General features: G+C 44.8%; 1 protein-coding gene across 1 annotated transcript; it reads left to right on the forward strand.

The window, feature by feature from the left end:
- The first annotated feature begins 2,298 nt into the window (after positions 1-2,298).
- On the forward strand, positions 2,299-7,830 carry LOC123070786 (cellulose synthase A catalytic subunit 4 [UDP-forming]). Its single transcript, XM_044494123.1, has 13 exons — positions 2,299-2,602; positions 2,676-2,788; positions 2,908-2,959; positions 3,051-3,198; positions 3,865-4,131; positions 4,218-4,560; positions 4,653-4,790; positions 5,329-5,454; positions 5,550-5,762; positions 5,840-6,086; positions 6,165-6,364; positions 6,475-6,828; positions 6,923-7,830. The coding sequence occupies exons 1-13, from the start codon at positions 2,437-2,439 to the stop codon at positions 7,505-7,507; spliced, it is 2,952 nt and encodes a 983-aa protein (XP_044350058.1). The 5' UTR covers positions 2,299-2,436; the 3' UTR covers positions 7,508-7,830.
- The last annotated feature ends 16,481 nt before the right edge of the window (positions 7,831-24,311 follow it).

Here is a 24,311-nt window from a genome sequence, read left to right on the forward strand (position 1 = left end):
AGGAAAACATGATGCGAAATAGACGTATCAGGGTCGACGGATCTGGAGATGAAGGACTCGGATTTGCTTCTCGCCATGCCGGAGACGACCTAAGATCGCCTGACGGAATCTTGGGTCCGGAGGGGAGTGGAGTGAAGTGGCTAGGGATTTGGTCCGGCGAGCGGATGGGGAGTAATATGAATATATGTGGGGTCGGGTGGGCCATCATGGGCCGGGTACGACATGGCGGACACGCCCGACCGTCCCATATCTACCATATTTGGGCTGGATATGAGGGGTGGCAGTCAGCCCGGGTGTTTGATGCCCGTCTGGTCGAAATTTCATGGCTGGCCAGTGACCGGGCGACCCGCCCGGGCGTATGAGGCGGGTTTGGGGCGCCCGGCTATATATGCTCTGAATTTGAAGTTCAAACACATTACCATGTATGAGATATGAAAAATATATTCAGCAATGAATAGTGGGATTTACTATCCGACACTATTCAATGTTGACATTGTTTTTTATTTCGTACCTTGTAAATGGTAATGAATTTGAACTTGGGAATTTCACATGCTAATAGAACATCACTCTTAACATCCCCTATTTTTTAAAAGATTTTTCTGAAACTTCAAAACGTCATTTCAACGTGGTTTTCACTAGTTCCACTAAAAGTTAGTTTTTCATGTGATATTCTCTCTATGATATTAGAGAGAATATCACATGGAAACGAAGTTTCAAAGAAAACTTCGTGGAAACCACGTTTAAAAGTTTTGAAAAAATCTAAAAAAAAGAAATGTCAAGATGGTGATGTTCTATTGCTATACTAAATTTCAAGTTCAAACACATTACCATGTATGAGATATGAAAAAAAAATTCAACAATGAGTAGTGACATTTACTATTTGGCATTATTCATTATTGATTTTGTTTTTTGTACCTTGTAAATGGTAATGTATTTGAACTTGAGAATTTCACATTCTAAACATCATTCTTACATCCCGTATTTTTTAAAAGATTTTGTTGAAGCTTCAAAACATCATTTCCGTGTGGTTTTCAACGATTTCCACGAAAACTTGGTTTTCATGTGATATTTTGTCCTAGCCTTCTTTCCCCATTGTACTCCACATATGTCTGCAACTCCTCCATTTGTGGTATGTTCTGAGATCTTCATTCAATCCTTATCATTATAAAGAAATAGCAACCAATTCACCAATTATTTGTGAGGCAAATCTAATGTTTAACACCTCCCTTGGGTTCATGATTTGAACGAAAACACCTGCATCACAGGGCATGTGTAACTCTTGTGATGTAAAATTGAACAAGTTAACCGCAAATCAATCAGTTTTACACCAACATCAACCCAAGCCCCAACGTTTCTCTACTACAACCCTACATCTAATTGCACATAGACAAAAATAGAACAGGCAAATGAGCACAAGTGAAGGACATGGCGTACCTCCTTCTTTACTACAGACATGATCGTCATTGGTAACCGTGATTGTCCGCTGGTCGCCGTTGCCGTTGTGCAAGAGAGTAGGAAGATGATGCATCGTCGGCGGACAGAAGGGAGAGGAGGGGCGAAGTGTGTGAAGTGGAGGGGCGCGACCTAGTCCGCTGGCTCAACCCGATAGAGTGTTGATTTCATGGGGCCTTGTGGGACCCACCACCCATGGTTGGTTCACTCAGACATTCCGGCCTCCTCCCTTGCCAGGTTCGCTATTTGAAAATTCTCTGAAGGTTGCTTTAGACCGAGATCAGAGAGTACGAGTGCTGATTTCACGGACTAAAATTTGAGGGTTCAATTTCGACGACATAGCTTTATTTCAGACTTCACTCTCAGCTCAGTGTACCAGGACATAAACTGCACATCTGGCAACTTGCTCCAATTTCGTCCTCCGCGGAGCACGACTCCCCCACCCTCCTCGCCCTTCGCCGTCGCGTCGGTCGCGAGTTAGAAAACGTGCTGTCAAAAGCGACGCCGCAACGCGAGCGATACCTTCTTGCTCTCACCTCGCGACGGGCCCCGCACCGACGACACCAAGCACCACCAACCTGCCCCCGACCTCCGACCCTCCCGCCTTGCAGGTTACGCCCCGCCCCATCGCCCGTCACCTTCGCTTCCAAACCCCGCAAAATCCCTCCCTCCCGCGAAAAACACCTGCCGCAGGCCGCCCCGCCTCTGCGCCCCTCCCCTGCCCGCTCAGGCGCCCAACCCTTTGCTTCCATTCTTTCCATCCACCCGCCGATGCGATGCCGACGCCCCAACCCCACCCACCGCCTGCCAGCGCCACGCCACCGCGCGGCCGTGGCTATATCACCACGCATCCAACCTCCGGCACGCTGAGCCTATCCCTCTCTCTCCCACTCCACTCCCCACCCTTCCGGCCACTGCCGCTCCGCCCGCACGCCGGCGAGGAGGGGTGAGTAGTAGCGCGCGCCCCGACGAGGAGGAGCCACGATGGAGCCGGGGGCCCATCCTCCCTGCGCGGCCTGCGGGGACGACGCGCACGCCGCCTGCCGCGCCTGCAGCTACACGCTCTGCAAGGCTTGCCTCGACGAGGACGTCGCCGAGGGCCGCGCCGCCTGCGCGCGCTGCGGCGGAGAGTACGCCGTCTCCGACCCAGGTCCGTTTTCCTTGACAGAAGCTTAGGAGTCCAGCGAGGGGCTTTGCGCTGACGAGTTTGCTCTCTGTTCCAGCGAATGGCAAGGGGAGCGCCGTGGAGGAGGAGGAAGCGGCGGTGGAGGACCAGCTCGTCGCCGAGGGTCTGCGTGGGCGGGTCACAATGGCGAACCAACTCAGCGATCGCCAGGTGAAGTCATTTATTCGTGCAACTGTTCGGTTTTGTGTAGATCAGCTGAACACACACCCCTCAAGGAAGGGGAATTTCCTACAGTTCTGACAATGTTGGATGTGATTTTGGTGCAACAGGATGTAGTAAGTCATGCCAGGACCCTTAGCAGCATGTCTGGAATTGGGAGTGGTAGGCATACTTCTCTACTTTGCTTGGGCTTTTTACCTTACCCTGATGTCGCTTAAGTACTGAAATTTTTTCACTCACTCTGGATGTGAAGAGTTGAATGATGAATCCGGGAAGCCCATCTGGAAGAACAGGGTTGATAGTTGGAAGGAGAAGAAGAATGAGAAGAAAGCCTCAGCAAAAAAGGCTGCAGCTAAAGCACAAGTTCCGCCTGTGGAAGAACAGATCATGGAAGAAAAGGAGTATGAATTACGCATCCATTTATACATCCTTAAAATGATTACTCTAGAGCTTCTACTTGTATATATGTATCCATGTCTCGTAACAAATGAAAATCTGTAAATCTCTGGTTCACCATTTTTATAGGTATTATCATATATAGTTAGCTGATTCACACCAAAGGTTTTTTTTAGACGAGCTAGATGCCAGTTATATTTGAAATTGACCTTAAGGTCTCGTGTGATTGCTATCTTACCAGATCCATATACAAACTTCTATATTTCCCTTGTACTGGGGAAAATAGCTTAAACTAATCTGGAGATGTGATATTGTATTCACACTTCATATCTCATTAACATGCTTCATTTACACCTTAGTCACACAATTTGTTGCTTAACTTGGCCTATAACCATTAACCACACCTTGTTTATACATCTTAACATCAGGATCTTCCTAAGTTGTTAATTTAATATGTTTTCTGCTATTATACTCTCCCCTGGCTTAGTTCAAGACCTTTTTGAGCTTCACCTCTGCTACATTATAAAATGACATGGTGTTTTGTTGAAATGCATAGTGTCACCTTCCCTCATTAGCTTAGGATTTTGGGTGAGTTGGTTGGTTCATATAATTCAAGCGTTTTAATTTTAATATGCTGACAATTTATTGTTACACACCAAACGATTTTGCAGTTTGACAGATGCGTATGAGCCACTTTCCCGGATCATCCCTATATCGAAGAACAAGCTCACACCTTACAGGGCAGTCATCATTATGCGGCTAGTTGTTCTCGGGCTCTTCTTCCACTACCGTATCACCAACCCTGTCGACAGTGCCTTTGGTCTCTGGCTGACTTCAGTCATATGTGAGATCTGGTTCGGTTTCTCCTGGATCTTGGATCAATTTCCCAAGTGGTGTCCTGTCAACCGAGAGACTTACGTCGATAGGCTGATTGCACGGTATGCTCGGTAGTAGTACCACTAAAACTGTTTATATATCAGTAAGCATTGTTTGTACTGAGTTGCATAATCCATGCATGTTACAGATATGGAGATGGAGAAGATTCTGGGTTAGCACCTGTGGATTTCTTTGTCAGTACAGTGGATCCACTGAAAGAGCCTCCACTAATCACTGCGAACACTGTGCTGTCCATTCTCGCGGTGGACTATCCTGTTGAGAAAATTTCGTGCTACGTCTCTGACGACGGAGCTGCCATGCTCACGTTTGAATCACTTGCTGAAACTGCGGAATTTGCAAGGAGATGGGTTCCATTTTGCAAGAAGTTCTCCATTGAGCCACGAACCCCTGAGTTCTACTTCTCACAGAAGATTGACTACTTGAAGGATAAAATACACCCGTCTTTCGTCAAGGAGCGTAGGGCTATGAAGGTATATTTCTATTGGACAGTTTGACAATGTCCTTTATTTTGGCAGTTTCGTTTTGCTGTTAGTCATGTAAATAAGCATTGTGTTTCGTGCAGAGAGATTATGAAGAGTTCAAGGTGAGGATAAATGCTTTGGTTGCCAAGGCTCAAAAGACACCGGAGGAAGGCTGGGTCATGCAGGATGGGACACCATGGCCTGGGAACAACTCTCGTGACCACCCCGGCATGATTCAGGTAACTTGCTTTTCACTATTGAAAGATCAATCCAGGAAATGTTATGGGTTCAATCATTTTTTAATAACATATAAGGCGATCTTTGACAGCAACTGTAAGTTCTTACCTCGTATTGAAGTTTATACATGTCATAATAATGAAGTTTTATATTAAGATATAAGCAACGGCAAATTGCTAACTTTCTTTAACCTCTTATAAGATATTAAGACATAACGAAATGTTCATGATTTATAACCTCTACAAAAATGATCAGGATCTATCAGGTAGTTAATTTTCCAGGGCATTGTATCTTAAATCATTCATTTATTGTTCAGCATACAATTAGTTACCATTGTCTCAAATGTCCTCATTGAAGCTGAACTTACATGAGATCAGGTTCCACTTACATGGTTAAGAGCGAAGTCGTGGTTTGCAGAATTGATGCTTCTCTAATATGATGCTTGCTGATCCTTCCAAGAAAGCCAACGAATAGTTACCTTGTGGATGATAGCGCCTTGTTGAAACTTACCCTTATTGTATTTCTGACTTCTGGTTGCAGGTTTTCCTTGGTGAGACTGGTGCTCGCGACTACGATGGAAATGAGCTTCCTCGGCTAGTATATGTTTCAAGAGAGAAAAGACCAGGGTATCAACACCACAAGAAGGCAGGGGCTATGAATGCTCTGGTAAATCCTTTTTAGAGAGAACTATCTCATTTATTGTTTATTTTGACAAAATTCGCTTGGATACAAGGTTACTGAATAATTATCTAATTTGGCAGGTCCGAGTGTCTGCTGTTCTGACAAATGCTCCCTACATTCTTAACCTTGACTGTGATCACTATGTTAACAACAGCAAAGCTGTGCGTGAAGCAATGTGCTTCATGATGGACCCTTCCGTTGGTAGAGATGTCTGCTATGTCCAGTTCCCACAGAGATTCGATGGGATTGATCGCAGTGATCGTTATGCCAATAGGAACGTCGTGTTCTTTGATGTAAGCATTATGCCGCTGATGTGTATTCCATTTAAGTATCTTTACCCAACTTATATGTTCATACTTATCATGCACAGGTTAACATGAAAGGGCTTGATGGCATCCAAGGGCCGGTTTATGTGGGAACTGGTTGTTGTTTCTATAGGCAAGCACTCTACGGTTATGGGCCACCATCTCTGCCTGCCCTTCCAAAATCTTCGGCTTGTTCATTCTGCTGCTGCTGCTGTCCTAAGAAAAAGGTTGAAAAAACTGAGAAAGAAATGCACAGAGACTCCAGAAGAGAAGACCTTGAGTCTGCCATTTTCAATCTACGGGAAATCGACAGTAAGTGCACGAACTATGTGGAATAAAACGTTCTAAATCTTGAGAATTGTGTTTTCGTAACATTGGTTGCTTTTGCAGACTACGACGAGTATGAGCGGTCCATGCTTATCTCCCAGATGAGCTTTGAGAAGTCGTTTGGACAGTCTTCGGTATTCATTGAATCAACTCTTATGGAGAATGGGGGTGTTCCTGAGTCTGTAGACCCTTCTACACTGATTAAAGAAGCCATTCATGTCATTAGCTGTGGATATGAAGAGAAAACTGAATGGGGAAAAGAGGTTAGTTCTTGCTCTTCAGTGTCTAGACTTATGTCGAATTACTTGACGATGCCCCAAGTTATTTTGCTCTGTTCACTAGGCATGACTGCTTGTTTCTGCTTTTTTGTCAGCTTGGTTGGATCTATGGTTCAGTTACAGAGGATATTCTGACTGGGTTTAAGATGCATTGCCGTGGGTGGCGATCTATCTACTGCATGCCGATAAGACCCGCATTCAAGGGATCGGCCCCAATCAACCTTTCCGATCGTTTGCACCAGGTTCTTCGGTGGGCTCTCGGTTCTGTCGAGATCTTCTTCAGCCGGCATTGCCCGCTGTGGTATGGCTACGGCGGTGGACGTCTGAGATGGCTCCAGAGGCTGTCATACATCAACACCATCGTCTACCCCTTCACCTCTGTCCCTCTTGTCGCATACTGCTGCCTGCCTGCCATTTGCTTGCTCACCGGCAAATTCATCATTCCCATTGTAAGATTTCTCAAGACACATATACATTCGCATTGAACTCTGATGACTATCACTGTTTAACAACGATAACATTGTTCACATGCTGTCAATATAGCTCTCCAATGCCGCGACGATATGGTTTCTTGGCCTCTTCACCTCCATCATCCTGACGAGCGTCCTGGAGCTGCGGTGGAGCGGCATTGGCATCGAGGACTGGTGGCGCAACGAGCAGTTCTGGGTCATCGGCGGCGTTTCTGCTCATCTCTTTGCCGTGTTCCAGGGTATCCTCAAGATGGTCATCGGGCTTGACACCAACTTCACGGTCACGAGCAAGGCCGCGGAGGACGGTGATTTCGCTGAACTGTATGTGTTCAAGTGGACGACGGTGCTGATCCCGCCTACGACAATCCTTGTGCTCAACCTCGTCGGCGTGGTGGCTGGGTTCTCGGACGCGCTCAATAGCGGGTATGAGTCATGGGGGCCGCTTTTCGGCAAGGTGTTCTTCGCCATGTGGGTGATTATGCACTTGTACCCGTTCCTCAAGGGTCTCATGGGCCGCCAGAACCGGACTCCTACCATCGTCATACTCTGGTCCGTCCTGCTGGCCTCGGTCTTCTCCCTCCTCTGGGTCAAGATCGATCCCTTTATCACCGGTGCCGAGACCGTCGCCACGGGAGCCTGCAGCAGCATCGACTGCTGAGCAACTGCCACTGCTTGGAGGTCCAGGCAATTGTTTGCTGGTTAGCGGATGTGTGTATTTGATCAATGTAAAGACCTTTGCCCACCATTACAGAGGTGATGTCGGCTACTATTTTGTGTCGATTTTTTCATTGCTGTTGACTCTCTTATGGAAAGTTTTGATGTTAAAGCTGCTGGAATTGTGAGCGGCCAAAGTTGAAGTTCTTGTAAAGCATATGTACTTGTAGAAGGAAACATGTACTTCCATGTACAGAGAGAACAAAAAAATGGCATGAGAGCAACTTGAAATTTGTATCTCATATGAAAAATGATAAGATTGTCAGCTGTGACTGGCCTTCTAAAAGGAAACATATGTCATTTCTCCATGAAGATAAGAAATTGGCCGGGGGTAATCCTCCTTTTCGATAAAATGTAGGTAAGAATTAGCAAACAGGTTGTACCCCTGGCCTTTTTATAATTGTATCGACAGTTTGGGAAAATGCTTCAAACTCTCAATGCAACTACATTGTGTTCCTACAAGCTAAAGCCAGTTTCATTTCAAAAAAAAAAACCCGCTAAAGCCAGTTCCCTTTTTCCGATGTCTAACTTTGTGGTCGCGTGATTCTAGTTTGCCATAGAACTACTCTAACCAAGTGTATCATCATCATCATCTAGCACGACCTTTCCAGCATCAGCTTTTTGACTACCGTTTTCCCCACTACAAACATCAGATCGGAGTGCTGATTTCCGCGTTCTCAGTGAAAAGGCGCACTGATGAGACATCAATCGCTGCTACCTAATTTTCACGAGGGCATGAATTAGAATTATACACGCGAGGAACACAGCTCATAGATGGATTATCCTATGTGTCAAGAATGATGTGGTTAAATGATGCCCGGCCGGTGTGCTGCACTAGTGATGCAGCCTAGCTATATCAATCGAGTGCTAGCGCTAATGCTACTTATGGGGTGCATTTAGCTTGCTATATATCGTGGCCAGCGTGGTGGGTAGTGATTGCATCAACCTAGGGGCATGAGTGGGGAATCAAGCCTTGGTATGATGCTTGTACTATTCAATCATGAGCGTTCATTAGGGCGGCGATCGATCCATCATTTTCCCGGCAAATTGCCATGGCAAAGCGTGCAATATGAATCGACAGGCTACTGTAAAGTAAACGTCCTTCACCGGCCTGGAGTTAACTGATCTACCGAGCAAGAGCATCACCACATGCCTGCTGCATCCGTGCAATCTGTACAAACAGGAGTACGAGTGTAGAACCGCGCGTGCAAGATCGCATTGTATGATTACCGTCAACGGGGTACTGTGAAAAGAAAGATCACTGCGGCGCCCTTGCGAAGTGGCAGCGCAACTCAAAAGCGTGGCTAGCTGTGCATCATGTTGCGAGGATGGCGAGGGACCGGCATGGCCTAGCCCGCCAAGCTGCGCTCTGCGTGCATGCATGATGGCCGTGAAAGAGCGCGGTTTCGGTTGGCGGCAGAGTACGCTTCAAGCCTAAACTAAAGTGAAACAAAAATTAGGCCGGCCAGTCCACGGAAAAGCCTAGCAAAGGAGATTGAAGCACTACTCTTGTCCAGCTCTCATCACTCTCTCCACTCGACTTCCCCTCACTCGTTTACATACAGATACACACACCCACACAACCCAAACAATGACTCACAATCATGCATGTCTGCTTCAGTCACCTAGGAAACCTCACTAGTTTCTTTCTTGACTTTATGGAAGAGTGGAAGGACATCAGTCTGTGACATGCAGTGCGGACATAAACTGATGTCCATAAGATTTTGGCTAGTGTTTTTATTTATTTATTTATTTATTTTGACAGCATTCTGGCTAGTGTTTTACTATCTCGATCCTGATTTATTAGTCCCTTTAGTGTTTTGTGTCAAAATTTGATCATAAATTTAACTATAAAATGCTAATGCATGTCACTAAAAATATAACCCTGAATACGAGCGGGACTAATAAATCAGGACGGAGGTAGTAGTACACAAGTGATGCCCTTTTCCTTTTTTTTCTTCTTGTTCAAACTTCAAGGAGATCGATCATTACCCACGTCGGTCCATGATGCAGACTCCTCCGTCCTTAAAAGAGTGCACTTTCAACTTTGTTGGAAGGTCAAACTATCTTAAAATTTGACCGAGTTTGTGCAAAAATATGTCAATGCTTTTGAAACCAAATAGGTATATGACGAAAATATATTTTAACCTGAATCTAATGCTACTAATATGAGAGCATAAATGTTGGTCTATTATTGTATGAAGAGTCAATTACACTGGTGGTGCTACAACTTGGCGCAAATGGTCACTTTGGTGCTAGAAGTTGTGGTGTACATTGAAGTGGTGCAAAAACTTGACATTGACATGCAAATACGGTGCTTATCTCGTTTATGTACGTAGTATGTGCTGACTAGGCGCATGGGGCCCGGGGTCAGCCGCTCGACCAGAGAGAAGGGCCATGTGGCCTGATTTTTTCAAAAACGCCCTTGAATTTTTTTTAAAAAAAAATCCATGTTGACGTGGGAAGATTTTGTCACCTCTGTGAGATGTGAGTCCCGCATGTCATCCACAACAACGCCCACGCAAACGAGGTGGCAAACCACTGCACCCGTTTCCTTCGTCCGGAACGAGTAAAATCTTTATCTATTGTAATGGCAGGGCATGTGGAGGTTAAATGGGCTGCAGATCTTGCGGTTTCTTCTGCACCTGTTAGTCTTTCTTATTTTTCTGTAGAAAGAATCAAAATTATAAGTGTTTTAAAAAAATCTAAATTATAATCGCAGTAATACAAGTAATGAATGAATATTTGTGTTTATAAAAAGTTCACATATTATTTAAAAAATATTTATGAATTATACCAGTGTTTTCATAATTTACAATTTACAAAGTTAAATTACAATTCATAAAATTATTTTAGGTATACAACATTTCCATAATTATATGCACGTTTGTATAGTTCAATGTTTTTATAACAAAAAATAATCATAATTTATATTTTAAACTGCTCATATGAATATTCATTTTCTATAATTTAAATCTAAGCCGTGACTATATAATATTTACGTATTAATTAAATATGTTAATTTTATTAAATGTCCATATTAACTAAATATTTTTTATAGGACCGTGATATTTGGCACTTGTGTGGTGGATAGCAAAACTACCACACTCCTCCTTCCTCCCATATAAATACATGCATGCATGCATTAGGATATAGATTAGGGCGTGACTAACTTTCTTTCCACGTCCATCCCTCTCTCTAATTACATACATGCACTAGAGGACAAAAAAGCTGATGTCATCCTAGATTCTCTCATATTTCAAAAATTCAAAATGTTTTGTAGCTTAAACCATTGGTTCGATGCAAAAACCGTTTTCACATAAAAGATTCGTCGCGATGAGATCTTCAAAACTAGATCCCATGTTGGTATGTTCCGACTAATCTTTTTTCCGGGTCAAAAGTTACCACACCTCGGGTACATAAGTTACCAAGCCTGTGGTATGCAACTTACCGTGCTATTTCCACATAAGTTACAGGGGTTATATTTTTCAGCAACCCCCCCCCCTCCTGCCGGGTCAAAAGTTACCGCAGGTATTTGTACTTAACTTAGTAGGTACGTGGTTCATATATTATCGTGCTATTTTCACATAAGTTATCGGGAGATGTTTCTCAAAAACTTTTTCCCCTCGGTTAAAAGTTTTTGCGGTATTTGTACATAAGTTATAGGGTATGCGGTTCGTATTTACCATATTATTTTCACATTAGTTATTGGGGTATGCTCTTTCTCCCGGTCAAAAAAGTTACCGCGGTGTTTCTGGTAAGTTGTCGGGTATGCGGTTCACATGCTACCGTGCTATTTTCGCACAAGTTACCTCGGGGATTGGAGTATGTTTTTCAACAACTTTGTTTCGCATTGGTCAAAATTATTGCGATGTTTATTCGTAAGTTATCGGACATGCACTTCATATATTACCGTGTTATTTTCACATAAATTGTTTTCAACAACTTTTTTCTGCCGGTCTAAAAAGTTACCACAATATTTGTACTAAGTTATCATGTATGTGATTTGTATATTATCGTACTATTTCTACATAAGTTTCTGAGGTTATATTCTTCAACAACTTTTTCTCCTGGTCAAAAAGTTACTGTGGTGTTCCTATGTAAGTTATCAAGTATGTGTTTCGTATATTACCGTGTTATTTTCACATTAATTATCGAGATATGTTTTCAACAACTTTTTCCTCGCGGTCAAAAAGTTAATTACCGAGGTGGTTGTACGTAAGTTATCGGGTAAATGGGTCGCATATTATCATACTATTTTCACATAAGTTACCGGGGGTATGTTTTCAACAACTTTTTATTTCGATCGGAAAAGTTACCGTAGTGTTTCTACGTAAGTTATCGGGTATGTGGTTCGTATACTATCATGCTATTTTGATATGTTTTTCAACAATTTTCTTCCTTCTTGGTAAAATTTACCATTGTCTTTGTACGTAATTTATCGTGTATGCAGTTCATATATTACCGTGCTATTTTCACATAAGTTATTGATGTATATTTTTCAACAACTTTTTTCTCATGGGTAAAAGTTATCGAGGTATTTGTGGATAAGTTATCACGCCCATGGTGTATATGTTACCATGTTATTTACGCAGTAGTTACCGGGGGTATATTTTCAACAACTTGTTTCTTCCGAGCTAAAGGTCCCGCACGTGGGCTACATAAGTTACCACACCTGTGACATGTTAGTTATCGTGGAATTTTCACTAAAGTTACCAGGGGAATGTTTTTCAACAATTTTTCCCCTTTTGTCAATGTTACCGCGGTGTTTGTAAGTGCTGTCAGATCTACGGTCCGTATATTACCATGCTATTTACATAGAAGTTACTCAGGGTATATTTTCAACAACCTTTCCTCTCGGGTCAAATATTTTCTCTCCAGTCAAAAATTACCATAATGTTTGTATGTAAGTTATCACGTCTACAATGTGTATATTATCATGTTATTTACACATAAGTTACCGGTTATTGTTGAATAAATTTTTCCACGACTTTCTCAAGTTCCTACTATAGAAAAAAAAACAAAATAGTATTCTTACATGCAATAGAAATTATTGCCCCATGACTAATTTGGTTTGTACAAGAAGAATATATACATCCCCCATTGAAGAAAAATACTTGCTCAGGTGGGTTTTTTAACTACTTTTCCTCCTTTGTCAAAGTTATCGTGATGTTTATACGTAAGTTATCAGGTAGTTTTGATGAACCACGTATTACTCTCATGTCTGTATTGCCATCCTAGCTCTAAACTAATCTTCAGGCCACTTAGCATCTGAATCAAGGTAAAAGTGTAGAAGACCGGCTCTCGGTTTATATGCTCTAGATACTGAACTTTGCACCGCCCAACACACAAAGTTGCTTCCTTTTCTAAACAAAAAAAAGCACAAAGTTCTTCCAATTCCAACTGTCATGGCACCATCCAACAGTTCTTGCAACAAACAACAATCTCGTGTTGTAGTACTATCAGAGCAGAGCAAACTGTAAACTCGAAAAAGAGGCCTGGAATCACATGATTATAAAAAAGTGGCAACAAAATCTATGGAGACTAGCACCGCAAGGTTGCCAGCAGTAGTAAACAGCATCAAAGTTGTACAACTACCCTGCTGTCGGGCTCATGCGCATCTGCTCGTAGGAGGCACATCAAGCTCCGGCCATGGATGGGAATGGAGCCGAAGACGGGGACGTTACCTCGGCCGATTGACAACCAACAACGTAGGTGGAGGAGATGCAGACGGGAGGGATGGAGCTCCTTTGCTGAGCGGCCGGAAGTGTGGCTGATGCATGGTGGCATCGTCTACCACGACATCTCTGTGATGGACGGCCGGTGAGGTTGCAGCAGGATCCATCTACGACAAGAAGCAGGGCCGGGGCCATCCACAACAAGCAGCCGGGGTAGCGGATCTCGGCTCCCTTCTCCTTTTGACCGGGAAGCAAGGCAACGACTGGCGGCTTTAGGTGGCTGCGGATCTCGCCAGAATCCGGAACCCGGAGGCCCTTGCGGCTGGGAAAGGAGGCGGAGGTGCCAGGGGCTAGCCGGCTAGGTGATGAGTGAAGGCGTGCTGCGCCGGAGCCGGGGGTGTGAGGCGAGCGGCGGGGTCGAGGTTTGAGGCGTGTGGTGGAGGCGCGTTGGCCACTGGGGAAGAAGGTGGGAAAGGGAACGCCTCATTGGATTTGGATCGAACGCCTCTCGATGCGTGTGGCAGTTTTGCAATCTGCCACACAGTTGCCAGATACATATTTCGTTTTTTATATCATGCAAGGATGTATATTTAAATGTTATCATTTACTAATAATCATTTTCATGTATAATATTTGTATCACACAAATATGTGAACATATTTTTTATTAGTTATGTTTTACAAATAAATGTTAAAGCTATATGTACTATGTGCAGCCCGTAAAAGCTCACCATGCTGCCAGGTTAGTACATATAGCTTTCTTATCCGAATTAAACATAAGATCTTGTTGGCGTATTGGTTAGCCGTTTTGGGGGTTTGTAGTCGGACATGGCTTCGACTCCAGGCGGCCTCCCTTTTGATTTAATTTTCACTCTCGTCTGACAGATGGGACCCACTTCTCATAGAGGTGAAAAAATGCCACTCCCACGTCAACAGGGGCTTTTTGTGAAAATAAATATTTCGAGGGTGTTTTCCAAAAAATCAAGCCACACACCCCTTCTCCCTGGTGCAATGGCTGACAGCAGGCCCCACGCGCCTAGTCAGCACCTACTCCGTACATAAATGAGATAAGCACCGTATTTGCACGTTAATGCCAAGTTTTTGCATCACTTCAATGTACGCCACAACTTCTAGCACCACAGTGACCGTTTACGCCAAGTTGTAGCACCACCAGTGTAATTGACTCTTGTATGAATACGGTCAAACATATAAAAATTTGACTTTCAAATAAAGTTGGAAGTATACTCTTTCAAGCGCAGAGGGAGTAACTGTTTTACTCTTCTGAGTTTGTGATACCGCAGTGAATACAGTAGAACGATGCAACGACGGGACAAGACCCCGCAAAAAAAAGACAACACTAAATAATAACAACGACATTGGTCAGCAAACCAAACAAGAGGAATTTTCTGCTTTGCAAATACGGCCTCTTCGTTGTATTTTTCGTCAAATGTTTCAACCGATCAATTGATCTATGCTGGTTTAGGAGTACAACATGCAGTGCTACACTACACAGCGTAACAGCAAATTGCGGATCCGACTATTCAACATGCAGCAATGTTGTAAACCAACCTCGTCAACACAAGAGAAGCAACAAAAAGTTCACGCCATCTCATCTGCACACCTTGCAGAGGCAGACGACCAAGATGACCACGAACGCCAAGCAGGACAGGCCAATGGCGAGCCCGAGAACCACCGCGCTAGGGCCGCCACGAGCGTCGGCGTCGCCGTCCGCGTCGCCATCACTGCCGCCGTCGTCGTAGTCCGCCGCGCTCTTCTCCGACTGCGCCGTCGCCGGGGGAGCCGTGACCGGGAACCCGTACTTGTCGCACGGCGCCACCCCCACGGCGACCTCGGCGGAGAGCACCGACCTGTTGTAGCACAGCTTGCCATTGCCGGCCGCCCTGAACACCCGCAGCCGCGACAAGAACCTGGCGCTGAACGGCACCACGCCGTCGAAGTCGTTGTTCTCCAGGTTGAGCTCCTTGAGGCCCCTCATCTCGGACAAGAACGGCGGTATGCTCCCGTTGAGCCGGTTGGAGCCCAGGTTGAGCACCTCCAGCTCGGGCAGCGTGGAGACGGTCTCCGGGATGCCGCCGGAGAGGGAGTTGTTGGACAGGTCCACGGTGGTGAGCCAAATGAGGTCACCGATGTGTGTGGGGATCTGCCCTTTGAGAACGTTGGAACTGAGGTTCAGGTGGGTGATGCTGCCAAGGTGGGTGATGGTGTCGGGAATGGCGCCGGCGATGCGGTTGCCGGAGAGGTCGAGGTGCGTCAGGTTGGGGCAGTGCCAGTGGTGCGGGAGGAAGCCGGATAGGTTGGCATTGGAAATGGCGAGACGGTTCAGGTGGTCCATGTGGGAGATGACCACGGCCAGCTCGGACGGGGAGCCGGTGGCGAGAGGGGTGTTCGCGACGGTGAGCTCGGTGAGGTTGGCGAGGCGGGAGAGCCAAACGGCGGAGAGGCCGCCGAGAGACGCGGTGCAGGAGAAGGACAGGAGACCCGCGGCGAGCTGCTCCGGCGGGAGGAGCCGTGGCGGCGCGGCGGGGCAGTCCGAGAAGGCGAGCGCGCGGAGCGACGAAGCGAGCGCCTCGAGCGCCGCGGCCGAGACGGAAGTGGTGTCGGAGCAGTTGGTGAGGACGAGCGACGTCACGCGTCGGAACGGCGCCCCCGCGTCGCAGGACGCGGCCACGGCGCCGTCCGCGTCGCAGGGGTCGCCGGCGCGGTGCGCGCCGAGGCCGAGCGCGCGCAGCGCCAGCAGCTGCTGCGGGTCCAGCAGCTGCGCGCGGCCGGCGAGCCCGAGCGCGAAGGAGACGGTGGCCGCGACGCGGATGAGCAGGAGGAGGAGGCGAGAGGCGGCGAGGGTGGCGGCCATGCCCACGGACGAGCAGAGGCAGAGCACGCACCCGCACTGCACGAGCGCGCGTTGGAGCACGGGAAAGGTTTCGAAGGTGGAGCGAGTGGTGCGCGCGCTCGGTTTACGAGGCTTTGTCCTGCCCGCGTCGCTGGCGGGCCCCCCGCCCCCGGCTCGACGCGCCCCGTTGGATACTTGGATGGACGCGGGCGGACGGTCGGATGGGGGCGTGTGCGTGGTTTGGGCAGCGGGGGTCGGTCGCTTTCGGCATCAGTGTGCAATGCTCGTCCTCGTCCTCGTCGGGGTGCGCAGAGAGCGCAGCAGCGGTAGCAGCTCGTGGCTATCTCCGGTATCCGTGCCGTTGTCTCGGCTGCGCAGAGACAGAGGGAGAGGGCAACATCTTGTCAAATGCTTCCATGGGAGAGCGGCTGCTGCTTCCTGCCAGTCTTCATGTGACCGCCTGCTCTAACTTTCGCGCGCTGCGATGGCCATCGCGTGTCTGAGCAGTTCTCGCAGCTCTGCAACGAAACGGCGTGGTCGGACCTGCGAAGCTCGCTCGTGACAGAACAGCGATGGCATCGCACTGGTAACTGGGTCAGAGTTTGATGTTTTGTAGCGCGGTGAATTTTGTTTATCTTCAACGGGCAGTGAATTTTGAGCGAGTCAGCGACTGCCCGGGGCATCTTCACGAATGATGCTACAAATTTGTTCCCTAACTTTTCTTTAGTTACATTTGTATCCTAACTTACTTGTAAATATATTTTTTTGAAAAGGATAAGATCTATTATAAGCGTTCGCCATAAGTACAAAGCATCTCAAACATAAGAAAAATTACGCCTAGATTCCAAGACCACCGAACGACTACTACTGCAGTCAAAACGAGCTGCCGACGCGTCACTGTTGCCGCTTCCCTATGGGAGCCGGCTTGACCTTATCGATGACAGTCGGGAAGTCGCGATGCACATGCCCCTAAGGACTAGCGCCCTGGAATTGTAGTCGTCGCTGTTGAACTCTTTCATAGATCTGAAGCACTTGTCACCAAAGTTCGTCACATGAAGAGAAACCCTAACCTCACCGCCACAGGGAGATGACACGAATCTACGACAGAGCTCCATCGACTAAGTCCATACGGACGAACTCGGGGAGGATCGAAGCCCGAAAAATAATGTCGAAGAAGAAGCACTGTCATCCGCCTGACCATCGCACTTGCGAGAACTAAAAACCCTAACGTAAACTACTAACCGGAGCGAAGGCAGTGGGATTCCCCTCCCTGCCACCGATCGTCGGTGCGGCAAAAGGGAAGGTGAATCCATGGGCTCACCGGTGAAGTCTCGAGGGGACAGTTTGCCTTAGATGGCTAGGGTTAGCGAAGGAAACGAGAGGATTAACTTAAATATAGTCATGCATCAACCAACAAGACATCATATAACTATTCCCATAGTTTGTGTAGAATCACCCAATGAGAGGTGACACAGTGACAAGTTTGTGTGCTTGTTTGAGGTGCTGAGGTCAAGACGGCGCTGGCCTCCCATCCCCAAACCCTAGTCGCCCAGTTCTATACCACTACCAGTATTCCTTGTCCTTCATCGTTGCTCAAGGATGTCGTCGACGAGCCCACATGACCAATGAGGTCAGCGATGGTGAGGAAACCTCTCTCACTTGCATCCTTAGTCGGGTGTGAGCCAAATCTTGTAGAGAATTTAACCATGTAGTCGTTCTCTTCGGCGGGCGGCAACTGTGGAACGACCGTATAGTTGTGCTCCTAGTCATCCTTGGTAATGCTGCTCCGCTCCCTCCTCGATTCCCATGGTTGCCATGTTGTGGGTTTGTGGTTTAGTCGAGGTGTTGTATCAGTCATCATCCTCCTCCCCTCCTTCATTTTCGTTCATATCTGGAGTTTCGTATCCTCCGACCATCACTAGTGGATGTTGATTTGTGACATGACGATGTTTCTACTGAGATTTGGTGTTCCTCCACCTCCCCTAAGTTGTCTCTGACCAGATATGGGCATCTCATCGTCGAACCTGGTGCCCAACCACGCCTTGGTCGATGTTGTCCAGATCTTGGCATCAGACCGCAAGATTTGGCATTCCGCCCTCTCTGTCGCCTCGCTCACCTTGATGTGACCGAATATGGTCCTTATTTTGGTCGTTTGGACGTGTGCAGTCCTCTCCTCGGTCATTGATGCCCTGTCCTTGTTGCTAAGATCTCTCTTTTGTGGACCTTTCCCCATCTAGTTTTTTAGTGTGAGTCAGTTTGGTAGTGAGTGATTACCCACAAGTATAGGGGATCTATCGTAGTCCCAATGCCTTCCCCTAGGCCCAAATAATGGTGAAGTGTCATGTAGTCGACATTCACATAGCACCACTAGAGGAAAGACAACATACATTTCATCAAAATATCGAATGAATACCAAATTCACATGACTACTTATAACAAGACTTCTCCCATGTCCTCAGAAACAAACGTAACTACTCACAAATCATATTCATGTTCATAATCAGAGGGTATTAATATACATAAAGGATCTAAACATATGATCTTCCATCGAATAAACTAACTAGCATTAACTACAAGGAGTAATCAACACTACTAGCAACCCACAGGTACCAATCTGAGGTTTTGAGACAAAGATCGGATACAAGAGATGAGTTAGGGTTTGAGAGGAGATGGTGCTAGTGAAGATGTTAATGAAGATTTACCCCCTCTCGATGAGAGGATCGATGGTGATGACGATGGCGATGATTTCCCCCTCCCGGAGGGATGTTTCCCCGGCAGAACAGCTCCGCCGGAGCCCTAGATTGGTTCCGCCAAGGTTCCGCCTCGAGACAGCGGCGCTTCATCCCGAAAGCTTACTTATGATTTTTTCCAGGGCAAAAGACACCATATACCAGAAGATGGGCATCGGGGGGCTGCCAGGTGTCCCATGAGACAGGGGCGCGCCCTCCACCCTCGTGGACAGTGGGTGGCCCCCCTCTGGTGCTTTCTTCGCCCAATATTTTTAATATATTTCAAAACTGACTTTTGTGGAGTTCAGGACTTTTGGAGTTGTGCAGAATAGGTCTCTAATATTTTCTCCTTTTCCAGCCCAGAATTCCAACTGCCGGCATTCTCCCTCTTCATGTAAACCTTGTAAAATAAGAGAGAAAAGACATAATTATTGTGACATATGTGTAGTAACAACCCATAATGCAATAAATATCGATATAAAAGCATGATGCAAAATGGACGTATCAGTGAGACATCTATGTGGTCATGTTCTCCTTGCTTCAGTGCTATGCCAGTTATGATGTCGTGGTTGTCTTCATCCTGACACCCTTTCTCAAGCAAGTGTGACTTTGGGCCATTGGCAAATACCATTCTAGAGGGCTTGTGCTTATGATATCATGGTCGTCCCTCTGAGCTGTTGTAGGTATGGTTGTGCTTTCTTACATGTATGTTGTCCATACTTGTTCTTGCTTGGGTTGCTAGTCTTTTGCCTAAGTCATTTGGTTGGCGCTTGTGTACACAACCCTTAGATCGTTCGTCGTTTATTAGGTTGTGTTGTGCTCTCACGTTGTGCCATCTTTGACATTGTGTTGGTGCTGCCATCTTTAGAGTTGTTATCTCCTTTCTATATCAATGAATACATGCAACTCTCACAAATGGTTTGTAAAAAAAGATAATATCAAGTGGAACTTGTGCAAGGGTCGTTTGATTACATATCTCTTGCCCCCCCCCCCCCCAAATGAACTCCATAGACTACCTCCTAAACTTAACCTCACAATGTTTAAGTGGTTTGGGAGGGTGGCAACTAGTCCTTGCCATATTCTTAACTCTCGATAAAATTTCCATTGACCTCTCTCTCTCCTTTCGCATACATAAACCCTATTTCTGACTATATTTGCACACAATGCCAATTCCGACATTGATGTCTCTATTGCACACATTTCAAAGATATTTAATATTTAAAAGTTCAAATTCAAACGCAATATAGGGTTCAAATGTAACAAATAATAAGCATGATAAAGGCATGATGATGCATGATGTGTATTGCCTATGAAGTTCCCACAAGTGTTTCACAAGATCATCTCAGAGTTTGATGAGGACATCCCTACTAGTTACGCCCACAACCAGGCTGCTCGAGCTCCACAAATACAAGGGCGAATTACTAGAGCTCACACGTGCAACTCAAATATAATGTACTTTTTGTTGCTGGAACTTCCTCTAGCATTCATGAGATTATGATGTAACTCATTCTTTCATAGTCAGCTTATTATGAATTCCTAGCTATTTTAGCATTAAGAGGATACAAAGCATGCATACATACACCTGACATCACTTGACTAAGATGAACACAACAAACACTAACACACACAAGCATAGATAAAGGTGACGACCAAAGCAAAGTTACACTAGATCGATACCATGCACAACATGATTTACGCGAGGTGGGTGGAGGGCATGTTCGTGGACTATGTTGCCAACCATGCGGGGCTAAAAACATCCCTCGCGCGCCTGCTGCAAGAGTGTATGCACCACCATAAACAACGGCGATGCTTCAGTTCTTGTAGAGTAGACATGAACAAAGCGAGTGCGTACGATGGATTTTTACCATAAAAACTATGTCATTTCTACATAGCCAAAACAATCATAACAAGGTGCTCCTACTCTTACAACCGCACTAACTTGCATGGTATACCATCATGCCAGCGACCGTACATGTTGGAAAGATTGCGTGGGGGTTATAAGTTGTCTAAATCAAGTGTGTTTGTATTGTCAAGAAATGAAGGACCTAACATGATTTTTTATTTATAATGGTTTTTAAGGGGAGGTCATGATGGCTAGCTACATTAATATCATAGGACAATTACCTCATTCGCAATGCGTTAACTTTTTCTGATTCTCAAACTTTTTTCAACTTCATGAACTTCTTCCAAATGCGCGAACATTTTTTATTCATGAACATTTTACGACTTTTTCAAATTCGCGAACATTTTTTTGTTAAAAAATCGATAGCCAGGTTTTTTCTTGAACAACACGAGAACAAGAAAAAAGGTGAGCAACAAAAACAAATCAAGCCGAGCAAACACACATGTGGGTGGTCTAGCAAGCTTATTGGGCCAACCCAAGCACACGAGCGCCTGTTGCGCTACGACATCTAACAGAAGCTATAAGCTCTGGCATTTCCTATACGACACCTTCTGCGCCCGTTACTTCTATTTCTGAAATCGGGCGCACCCCCCCCCCCCCTCTATCCACTCGATCTAAATGGGCGAGCCCAAACGCACCACAGGAAGCTTGCCTCTCCCGATTTTGGGGAAGCTTCACAATAGTTTTTTTTTGTTTTTGTTTTTTCTAGACTGGTTTAGTTTGGTTTCTCTTTCTTTTTTGTTTATTTTCTTTATATTTTGCCTTTTCCTTTAATTGTTTCTTTTTCCTTTGTTTTTCAAAATGCATGAACTTTTTCAAGTTCGATGAGCTTTTTTTCAAAACCAGTGATTTTTTTCCAAAATCGACGAACTTTTTTCAAATTCAATGAACTTTTGCTCAAAACCTATGAACTTCTATAAAAATTGTGACCTTTTTAAAAATTTCATGATCGTTTTTGAAGTTTTTGAATTTTTATAAAATCAATGAACATTTTTAATTCAGATTTCTTGATATTTGTTATTTATATATTTATTCATAGTTTTTTAGTCTTCATAGTTTTTTTTAAAGTCAATAGTTTTATGGTAAATTGTGACCGATCAAACGCGCCCCAAGAAGTAGGCAAACGCTCGGCTGGTTTCCTGGGGAAGAAAAAATGGAGAAGAAAAAAAGAAAGGAAAACAAAAAAAGAGAAGGAAAAACATAAGAAAACGAAGAAAGAAAGAAAGAAAGAAAGAAAGAAAACAAGGTGCAAAAAAAGAATGAAAAAATGAAAAAAAAAGAAAAACAGAAAATTTGGTGAAAAAACAGATCTTCACTTTCAATTAAAGTTGCGCCCAGCTACTTAGCATGAAGCCGCATCATCCTTGAGACCGGGGTTCGATCCCTCCTTCTCGCGCGTTTCTTTGCTCTTTTTATTACACTGCGCGCGTGAATGAGCCGGCCAAATTTGATGTGAGGGAGGAAAATCCTTCAGCGATTGAACTGCACGCGCGTGAATGGGCCGGCCCAATTTGACGCGAGGGAGGAAAAACCTTCAGTGATTGAAGCTGCTTGTGTCGCTTAAGGCGATAAATAGTCGCCACGGCCGAACAGGGGCTTCCATAAGCTCTGTGCAGGAGGTCTCATGAGCGGATTTCTCTAGCTTTATGCGAGACAGAAACTTGTCCCACTTGAGCATCATTGTTTTTTTTGAACACAGTACAGACGCAAGCGCTCATACATACGCGCATACGTCATCCTACCCTATGAACACCTTCGAGAGACTGAGCTGACATATCATCTTAAGATTTATGAAGTCACCGTAGGCGTCTCGTCGTCCGGGTGCTTGAGCATCACTGCTAATGGGCATGTCCAAGTAGTAGCTCCTTGCAGGTAAGTTCATCTTTCTTCCCATTTTTTTTTAATTTGTCCCTTTGTTTGTTTTGTTCATATTTTTGAAGAATACTGAATACGCATATTCCAAAACTTGTATTTACATTTAAATTTAGAAACCACAAATTTGAAAACATTGATGCAGTGTAAATTACTTTTTTGGCATAATTTATAAAAAAACCATTCAGAAAAATATTTGTGATATTTAAAAAAGATTCAAATGTTTTAAAAAATCTATGTGTCATTTAAAAATAAAGATTATACAATGTAAAGAGATGTTTATACAATTCAAAATGAATGTTTCGCACCATTCAAAAAATATGCATACATTTGAAAAATGTTCATAACATTAAAAAAAGTGTGCAGTTTAATTATTTCATAGGATTCAAAAAAGGAACACGTATTTAAAAAATGTTCAAAAGCATGTATTTATAAAATGTTAAATGTGTATAAAATAATGTTTCAGATGAATATGAAAAATGCAGAATGTGTTTGTGTGTGTGTGTGTGTGTGTGTCTATATATATATGGAAAATCCATCCTACCACCCGGTGTTAGTTACCCCACATGTCTCATATACTAGCATGTGGTACTATATATACTAATTTATTATTTTAAATATGTTCATATACTATATGTAAGATATTTCAAAACAACTTACATGAAAAATTTGCACATGAGCCCATAATTTTTGTTATTTTTCTGAAATACGTACATATTTGTACGTAAAAAAGAGCATACTCAAAAAATGATACATACTACATGAAAATTTGTATATATACTACCTAATCATTATTATATACTACATTGTCATGACCCCGAGATGGAGATCATGACGAACTGAAAGGTAGGGTGGATTACCACGATTTAACAGAAATAGGGATGAGAAATCAGAGGAATCAGAGTATGGGATGAGATCAGCAAAGCACGAGGTGGGAAACTAGACGAACAGGAGGGAAGAGAAGGCCACGGCCTTGTTCATTTTTCTGGTCGATTCCCTCTCAGGAGTACAAGCACGTGACTTATACTACTAGCACCAAACCCACTCAACATTGGCCCATGGCCCATATCAAAGCCCAGGTCCAGGTTATAAACCCGATGGTGACAACCCATAGATGGGGTGTTACACTCTTCCTCCCTTGAAATTCGGCTTGCCCTCAAGCCGATGATGAACATCCTTGAATCAAGAATGCTGCCACATTAGTAGAGCCAAAGAGCCAATCCACCTGGATCATATGGTAGTAGTATGTGCTTGGGGATGATCATACAGCGAATCACAAGCTGATGAAAGACATTGCAATCCTCCCCAGTGTGCTTGGTCATGTTCAACCGTCCCGACTCAATGCCAATTTTCTTAATATTTTCGATTGGACTACCAGGAGGAACATGTTGGCGTGTGCAGAGCTGCACCTTTTCCTTCGCGTGCAGGCCGGACAACAAAGAAACAAGCAGCTGGATAATGGGTCAGAGATCTTGCAACAACATGACTGTAGTTTTATTGGTCCCTTGGGGTTGTTGATGACTCTCAGTTTTGCTGGTGTGTAGGAAGATGATGAACTGGGAGTAGAAGCACCCAGCTGAACTATCTCTATAGAACTCAAGTGCTAAGAGCAAGTGTCCAGAAAATATTGCACCCGTGTACTCATAGTTTTGAGAAGACCAAATGACAGCTACTATTTCTCCCGGAATCAAGTTGGTCTGGCATTCACTAGTACAA

This window comes from Triticum aestivum, chromosome 3B (assembly GCF_018294505.1).
Source record: "Triticum aestivum cultivar Chinese Spring chromosome 3B, IWGSC CS RefSeq v2.1, whole genome shotgun sequence".
Taxonomy (NCBI): domain Eukaryota; kingdom Viridiplantae; phylum Streptophyta; class Magnoliopsida; order Poales; family Poaceae; genus Triticum; species Triticum aestivum.

Bases quoted from the DNA above. Each gene is read 5' to 3' on its own strand.
- LOC123070786 (XM_044494123.1), top strand. From the start codon at position 2,437: ATGGAGCCGGGGGCCCATCCTCCCTGCGCGGCCTGCGGGGACGACGCG. The intron at 2,603-2,675 runs GTCCGTTTTCCT...TCTCTGTTCCAG, and splicing joins GTACGCCGTCTCCGACCCAG to CGAATGGCAAGGGGAGCGCC. The intron at 3,199-3,864 runs GTATGAATTACG...ACGATTTTGCAG, and splicing joins CAGATCATGGAAGAAAAGGA to TTTGACAGATGCGTATGAGC.